The following is an 8199-nucleotide window of genomic DNA, read 5'->3' as shown; positions in this document are numbered from 1 at the left end:
GCGCCGGCCGGCTGCGGGTAGCGAGCGGGCCACGGTCTCGGTCTCTTGTCTGAGTCTCTCAGTCTCTTGCTTAAGTGGGGGGGACGTTTTGGGAGGGATTCCTTTTTAGTTTTTGTTTTCCTTTTTTCTTTTTGTCAAGAGAGGAGGAGGGAATACTCCTTCCCCTTCTCTTCACTTGGTCCGACGAATTTGCTAACCTAAAAACTTTTAACCCCGACTAATCAAACACCTGGGGGGGAAAATGTCTGGAGAGAGGAAGAAAATAACCTGATATTTGGGGGGTTGCTTTTTGGGGGGAGGGTGTTTCAGAGGTTTGAAATTGCAACCTAGACTTGCAATTAAAAAAACCTCGCGAAAATTTTGACACCGAAAACCTGTTCTGCGAGAAAAGCAGGAGCAAAACTCTCCATGTTTTGCAAGTCGTGACCATGAAGTGAGAGGGGAGACACCGAGCTAGCGTGGGTGTCCAGCTGCCCTGGGCACAGGCTGCCCGCCGCAGCCTCTGCCGCCCTGTGTAGAGAGGCCTGAGGAGAAGCGGAAAGCGTTGGCCATGCCCAGTCTCGGCTAACCGTGCTCGCTGTGGAGCGCAGCCGCGGAGAGAGGAGGATCCCCGGGGGATCAGCAGCCCAGGGAGTGTGAGAGGTGTTGGGGGATGTAGGGCTCTCCCACTGGTAAGGAGCCCAGGTTTAGGGCACTGATTTGGGTTTTAGCCTCTAGGTGAGATAATACTATCCCTTGAACCCCTGCCAGCCCGTCGTCTATGGCCATCATGATCCCTCTTGGTTTTGGCAGCAGTAGCCTTAGGGCAATGATGTGCCTGATGATGAGCAGGATGAAGTTAGAAATGACTCCGCTGTTTTTTCTCTTTGCTCCCCTGCGAACCAGCACTGTGTTGTCTGTAGTTGATTTTGTTGTCATTGGCAGAGAAATGTCATACCTCCCAGGATGTGCATTCCTCCTTTGCACCCTTTTCTCTGCTCTTCACCAAGTGTAATAATTCTAAAGAAAAACCGGGCAACATAGCAATAGTGGAAAGCTGAGAATAATAATCAGTAGAGTCATGAATCTGGCTGGGGTAAAACGCAATTTGTAATTTCAGCTTCATTTTTTTTTTTGTAAGCAGAGCAAAAGTTACCCCCCCATGGATTGGGCTTGTGCCAGTTGCTTTTTATTGTACACATAAATTGTGATAAGATTTGTTTTGTTTTTTGTTTTAATTGCCCACTTATTCTTGCGGCTAAACTGTTCAAATTTTTGTCTTCAAAATTGTTAGGGTTTTTTTTCTTGGTTTATTGTAAAAGCTCGTGTCCAGCCATGGCTGGACAACTGTTCAGTTTGTTTCTTGATCCCTCCAATACGACATTCTCGTAAAACACTGCCTGAGGTGTATTAGCCTGAGGGTTACATTAGCGTTTTATCTATTCAGTCGTATTAGCAGGAATAAAACGACTTGTTTCTGTTGTACTCGAGTCTTACGAAAAGGTGCCCATAGTTTAGCGACAGTTTCCGGAGGCTTTAGTACCACCTGTATTACAAAATGGGGGACCCGAACTCCCGGAAGAAACAAGCTCTGAACAGACTTCGTGCTCAGCTTAGAAAGAAAAAAGAATCTTTAGCTGACCAGTTTGACTTCAAGATGTACATTGCCTTTGTGTTCAAAGACAAGGTAACTTGTTTTTAATGTTTCTGTGTTGCCTGTTGCAGTGCATGTTAACTGCACTGTACAAAGCCTTGCTGCCTGATCGCATCTTATGTTTTGTCCTTAATAGATTCCATTGACTTTTTAACTTTTTAAATTGCTGTAAAGTTTACTGAATTCATGTTTGTCATTTTGGCTTTTCATGTGTTTGTAATTGGGAAGGTGCCAGTGCCTCATTACATGATTATTTGGTAACTTCTGTATTGGGACAGTATTTTCTGAGGTTTATACTGTAATTCTTAAGCTTAATTGAGGTCTGAATTGCTTAATTGTTGGCTGCAAACGGTTGACTTAAAGGGAGTCGTGGCTGGAGTGATTGTGAAAGCTACCGCGTTTAGGTGGTTAAAGGAGGATCGATCTGGCAGTTGATGGGAGGAGTGACAAAAGGCACAACTGGAACGGCCCAAGGCTCGGGCATCCGTGAAACTGCTGCTGCCATTTTGAAAGGGAGTGAAAGAGGAAGGCTTAACTTACTTGGCTGCCTCCTCTGCTGCTGGATGCTTCCCCTCTGGGCCGGTAGCCTGGTGATATTTCTGAAGCTAGCTATAGACCCAGAATTGTAGGAGAGTTTCTGTCCACAGAAGGTGAAGAAAAGTAGGTGCTTACAGTAAGTGAATGTGCTGAACAAACGGCAACAGCATACATAATGCAGGAAATGCTTGTAGATGAGCACTGAAATTGTTCAGTCCCCTCAGATGTGCGTCTTTTTGCATTTGCTCTAATAGTTGTTTGGCTTTTAATGAAGACTGTTGTTTGAACTTTTCTAATTGAAAATTTTCCTTAATTCTGAAGTTCAGTTTACTTTTGTTCATCAGTTCTAGTGCAGACAGATGGGTATAGTTGGTACTTTCTCAGAGTAATGGAGAAGTACGAATGTTTAAGCAATACTAACAGATTTTCTTAGATGATAGAGGTCACTGGTTTTAGTTGGAGTATTCATACCACTTTCTGGTTGCTTTGTAGAAAGTAGTTGGAAATGGTAGTTTTAAATCCTATGAAATTTGCTTATCACAGTGAACTGGAGATGTCCAGTTTGCTTAAAGTAGGAGTTTGGCTGAGACTGGCTTGGTCAGCAGATAGTTGCCTGTTATCTGTGTTCTGGCTGGGAGTGTAGAGGGTTATTTAATAAAATATGCTTTGTCTGTCATGTAGTTCTTAAATAGGTCAAGACTCCTCATGAGCTATGAGAAAGCTGTTAGAAGCAGACGTACCACATTAAGCTCTTGCAGATTCCCCGTAATGTTTTGGCCTTGCTTGAGGGAGACTGAAATACCCCTAGTGAGTGCAAAAGTTATTTAGCAAACTGAAATAGTCCTCCTTTAAGAAGGCTGTGCCTAGTGGCTAGCTTCAGATGGGATCTTGATCACCCACTTTACCAAATGTGGCATTGAAAGACTTCATAAAAGGCCGAGTTTAAAGTATTGCAAAGTGAAAAAGAAAAGTGTTACTTGCTTTGTAAAGGACTCTTGGTCAGCCCAAAGTCATGTGTTCTACATGATAAGAGGGTCGTTCTGTTAATGCTTAGATACAGTTTCAGTGTTTGAAGGATTGACCTGTATATAGGTATCTTTGAAGACTACAAAAACCGTATTCAACTTCTTTAAGTTGTTGGACTAATTCTGCTTAACTCGTAAAATTTTGCGTGTAAAATGTTAGTGTTATTTGTGTCAAGGTCCTAACTTACCTGATGTACACTTTATATGTGAATGTTAACAGTTTATTTCAGAATTCATTATTTTCTATTATCAATAATTGCCTAGAAAGGGTTGTAATCTTAATGTAACCTGTGGTGGTTTTTTGTAGAAGAAAAAGTCAGCGCTTTTTGAAGTGTCTGAAGTGATACCAGTCATGACCAATAATTATGAAGAAAATATCCTGAAAGGTGTGCGGGATTCCAGCTATTCTTTGGAAAGTTCCTTAGAGCTTCTGCAGAAGGATGTAGTACAGCTTCATGCACCCCGCTACCAGTCTATGCGCAGGGTAAAGTTCCTCTTTACACTTACTGGATTCTAATTTTTCAACACTTGTGCTGTTCTTTGTGAATCTAAAGGCTAATCCTGCTGATTTTGTTTTCTCAACTCCTGTGTTGCTCAAGAGGTCTGTGGGCATGTGTTTACAGGGTCTGGTTTAAAGGGTTACAGCATATGTGTTCTGTTTAAATTAGGTAGTGCTCAAGCTTTATCTTTCATCTGTCTCAATCAGATATGCCTTGGGAATTCTGTCTTCTTGCCATCCTTTTCATTTAGAAGGCATGTGTTAATTCTTGCAGCAGCTCTTGCTGTACAACTAAGTGAATTTACTTTCTGAGTATTGGAAGATAGACAGTCTTTGCTTATGTTTTCTACATCTTCAGCTGGAATGTATATTAATGATACTGATACTTAAACTATGGAAAGCAAGGAAAACTTCAGCTCTGCGAGGAGTAGTACAAATGGAAAATTACACAAACATGGTCATAAGTACCACCTTTAAATTACGTGCCTGTCCAGTTAGGTTGCTTATCTGTACCTTTGACTAATGGAGGGAATGTAACTACAGAACTTTTTACTTACAGGATGTGATCGGCTGTACCCAGGAGATGGACTTCATTCTTTGGCCTCGCAATGATATTGAGAAGATAGTCTGTCTCCTGTTTTCTCGGTGGAAGGGATCTGATGAACCCTTTAGGCCTGTTCAGGTATTTGCTTTTGTGTTTTAACTAAACTTGCACCTGGAGGGGGGAATAAGTACTCTGAACCAGTGAGTAGATGAGTTGCATTACTTCTGTGGATGTGGAAGTATGCTGACTGGTTTTATTTATAAAGCAGCCAAGTGTTTTGAATGCATAAGCATAGGAAGCAGAATTTGGTAATGCTACATTAGGACTTGCAAAATTGAAGTGTTTGAAGGACCTTTGCAAATGACGTGTACGTATAAATACATATATCGTGTTAGTATTTGTAGAGGTGAATTAGATGTGTCTCAGTACAGTTGAATCTTTGTTTAAATATGATGGTGTCATTAAGGGGCTGGGAGTAGCCCAGTTGCTGTATTTTGTGAGATGAAAGTCTCAGGTGGATGGAACTTTTGCATTATAACTTTACTTTGGAATAAATTTGAAACATTCTAGGCTATTTTCAGTAGCCAGCTTTAGGTGTTTACATAAAGATTTTTGAGTAAGTTACATGTATTTTCTATGCTGGTTCTGAAATAATAGTAAGCTATCGGAAGAAACGTGCAGTACTGTTGATGCACAGGGATGTTCTGCCACAATAACGTAAGTCTGGTTTTATGTATCCAGTTAAAGTTGTACTTTCTGAATTGTTAATACGACATTGGACTAATGTCAGTGTTGGCAGAATTAAACCAGGGAATTGCTTAAATTGTGCTGGACTCAAGTGTGTCATTGTGGTCCCCAATTCCTGCTTTTCATGGATGAGAAAAGGAAAGAAACAAAAGTGATTGTAAAGCCCCGCATTAAAGGAAATTAATTGGTTAAATGTGAGCTTTAGCTTAAATATTTTATTCCCCCCCCCACACACACAATGCAGGCCAAGTTTGAATTTCATCACGGTGACTATGAAAAACAGTTTCTGCATGTTCTGAGCCGAAAGGACAAGACTGGAATTGTTGTCAACAACCCTAACCAGTCAGTGTTTCTCTTCATTGACAGACAGCACTTGCAGGTAAGCGTATTTCATCCCTCTTTTTCTTTTTAACCAGTGTGTTTTAATAATAATGCTTTTTCTTGGGAACATCGGTGATTTTACTGCAAAGTATTCAAGTAGAAAAATTGATCATGCATTCATGCTTGCATTTTGGCAGTTTCTGAGGAAACTTATGCTATAAATAGGACACATTCATGCAAAAACTAGCTATGGACCACATACGTGTTCACATAAAATTAATGCTTTTGTGTTAAAAATTAGTCTAAAATAGAATAACTGTTCTGGAAAAATTAAAACACCAGCTTCATTTGGGTGATACAGAAATTACTCAAGTGAAGAATGAACAGAACAGTGAAAATATTTTAGGCATTGGAGGTCGCAGACTAATTTTGAGTTCTGGCTGTTTATACAGATGCAATAATAGCTTTTAAATGTCTGGTGTTCCTCCATAACCAGCAGCAAAGCTAGCAATTGGGCTGATCTGCTGGAAGTCTGCCGTATTAGTCTTGAGTTAACTTCCATGTTTAATAGCTTTTCTTTGGGTTTTCTTTGCCTCTAGACTCCAAAAAACAAAGCTACAATCTTCAAGTTATGCAGCATCTGCCTGTACCTGCCACAGGAGCAGCTCACTCACTGGACGGTTGGTACCGTAGAGGATCATCTCTGTCCTTACATGCCAGAGTAAGGTACTGGCCAGCAAAATGGGGAAGATCACAGAATGCAGCAGTGGATTTTCACTTTCCTCACCACTTTATTCTTTCAGAATTTAGAAGAAAAAGGACTCATGTTCAGAACACTATACATTGTGAAACTTGATCATCCTGGATTTTTTTTATCATTTGTATCTCAGAACTTTACAATTTTTTTTAGATGTTTTCTGCATGGACCTTGTGAAAGGGGATGCTCTGCACGCTTCTGCACTGCATCAGCATCTTGCTAAAATGTGAAATGAAGGGACTGTACACTGAAACAAATGTATCCGAAAGCACAAGGTGATCGTTTGTGGTGGTGTTCCCATTTGTGCTGGTCATGCCCCCTAACATCTATAATGTTAACCATCAGTATTTGGAGGGTGAGAGTGAATGTAATGGTATAAAGCCTTATAGCTTTGCTGTTAATGATTGTATCGAAGAGCACTATCATTCATGTTAATGAACAGAAAAGTGGCTATTACAATAGGAAGTAAATGTGGGAAAGAAATCTTTCTTCAGAGGAAAAAAAGGCATCTCATTTAATGTGTAGGCATTTCTTGCCTCTTTTATTTTGCTGGGCCATGTCTAAGTTTACTGGCACTTTTGTTTTGGATCTCTTTCCCCGAGTTGCTGTATAACTGTATGAAAGTATTGAGTTGGATGCATTATACAGAAGAGGCAGACCTGGAGTCTGAAGTTGCTAAAGCAGCTAAAGGTAAAGTAAAACAATAGCTGCAGAAACAATGGTGGTAGAGGATTATTTTTTCTTGAGAGTTGAGACTTGTAAACTTGCAGGTGAACTGTGCAGGAAATACTGGTTTCTAAAACATTTCTTATAGAAAACCCATTGAGGTTTTTTCTTTTGGAATAGACATAAACCAATGTAAAATAGTTTTTGGAGTGTCAAAAGTTGGTTCCGACAGAACATTTTAAGATTGTGCAATGATAAAAGGAAGACTACTGTATAGCTTTGACAGAGAAGGCTCTGCTTAAGGGTTGAGTACTTTACTGGAGTAAAACTGCATAAGCCTGCTCCCTTTGGATAAAACTAGTGCTTACCTGTTTAAAACTCGTATTTAGCTTTTGTTTGGAATTGGAAAAAATGGAACTTAAATAAATTAGGTGAAAGATGACTGGTTTTATTTATGGAAATCCTATTAATTGAATTTTGGTACTGTCTTACGTCTTGACAGTATCACCCATTGCAAATTGAAAATGCACAGACTGTAAAATGCTATTAACAGTTATTACATATGTGGGCAGTATGTTTGTTTTGAAAAGTAACAGTTGGAAATAATCAGATTACTATTTTTCTGTGATATTGGTGCATGGATATTTTTAGTTTTTTAATAAGGTCCTACAGGTTAAACTGGAGCAGCCTAGAAAAACGCCACCTGCAAGCTGCAACTTCACATTAATAAATGCCTTTAGTTACAAAGAAATACCTTGAAAATGCTGCTCTGCAGAATGCCAAGACTTTCTAGAACTCTCGGTAACCACCATACCTGCTAATAGCGCTTAAAATTTGAGCTTTAAGTGCTGCTTCTTTGAATGGTCTGTAAGATGTGATACCAAGTGTCTACGTGAAGCTTGAGATAGCATTTCATAGAGTCTTGAACATCCAAGTTCCATGGGTCTGGATTTCGGTTCTGAAATGCAATCCCTTTGTCATTTTGGACATCACTCACAGCAGTGAGAATATGGCCATTGTTTATCTTGGTTAGCAAAGCAAATGTAGTAGTTACTGCATTAGGAATTTTGGGTTACTTCATTCTGGTTTATCTTAGAAGCCTCAAGATGTTGGCCTGAGTGGCTGTGTACATGCTTTAAAGTGTCAGCAGTAGCGCGACACTCAACTCTGATCCCCCTGTACTACAGGGAACAACCTGTTTAGTGCAGTCTCTTTTTCCTTTTTTTACCTTTGTATGGGATGCATAGGCTACTTCCTTGTCCTTTGTGACAGTGATTCCAGGATTAAATAACACTGCTTTCTTGGGAGAACATAGTTGTATAATAACAGCGTTCAGGGTGGTCTGTTCTACCCAGCTAACAAATGTTATGCTTCTGCTGTGCTGTCAGATTGAGTTGATAGCTGAATGCATTGTGTAAGTTGGGGGAAGAAGATAAGGAGGAACAACAGGCTTCAGAGTATGAGAATCTT

The 8199-nt window shown here is 40.1% G+C and overlaps 1 protein-coding gene across 1 annotated transcript; it reads left to right on the top strand.

The window, feature by feature from the left end:
• Window positions 1-614: 614 nt before the first annotated feature.
• Window positions 615-7171, top strand: LOC104488669 (chromosome unknown open reading frame, human C6orf62). The gene is made up of 5 exons (XM_010137609.1): window positions 615-1666; window positions 3503-3679; window positions 4254-4376; window positions 5230-5364; window positions 5906-7171. The coding sequence occupies exons 1-5, from the start codon at window positions 1538-1540 to the stop codon at window positions 6029-6031; spliced, it is 690 nt and encodes a 229-aa protein (XP_010135911.1). The 5' UTR covers window positions 615-1537; the 3' UTR covers window positions 6032-7171.
• The last annotated feature ends 1028 nt before the right edge of the window (window positions 7172-8199 follow it).

This window comes from Buceros rhinoceros, unplaced genomic scaffold, assembly GCF_000710305.1.
Source record: "Buceros rhinoceros silvestris isolate BGI_N320 unplaced genomic scaffold, ASM71030v1 scaffold16946, whole genome shotgun sequence".
In the NCBI taxonomy this organism is placed as follows: domain Eukaryota; kingdom Metazoa; phylum Chordata; class Aves; order Bucerotiformes; family Bucerotidae; genus Buceros; species Buceros rhinoceros.
The sequence above is the reverse complement of the archived record's forward strand: the minus strand, read 5'-3'. Positions and strand labels throughout refer to the sequence as shown.

Bases quoted from the DNA above. Each gene is read 5' to 3' on its own strand.
- LOC104488669 (XM_010137609.1), top strand. From the start codon at position 1,538: ATGGGGGACCCGAACTCCCGGAAGAAACAAGCTCTGAACAGACTTCGT. The intron at 1,667-3,502 runs GTAACTTGTTTT...GGTTTTTTGTAG, and splicing joins CCTTTGTGTTCAAAGACAAG to AAGAAAAAGTCAGCGCTTTT. The intron at 5,365-5,905 runs GTAAGCGTATTT...CTTTGCCTCTAG, and splicing joins TTGACAGACAGCACTTGCAG to ACTCCAAAAAACAAAGCTAC.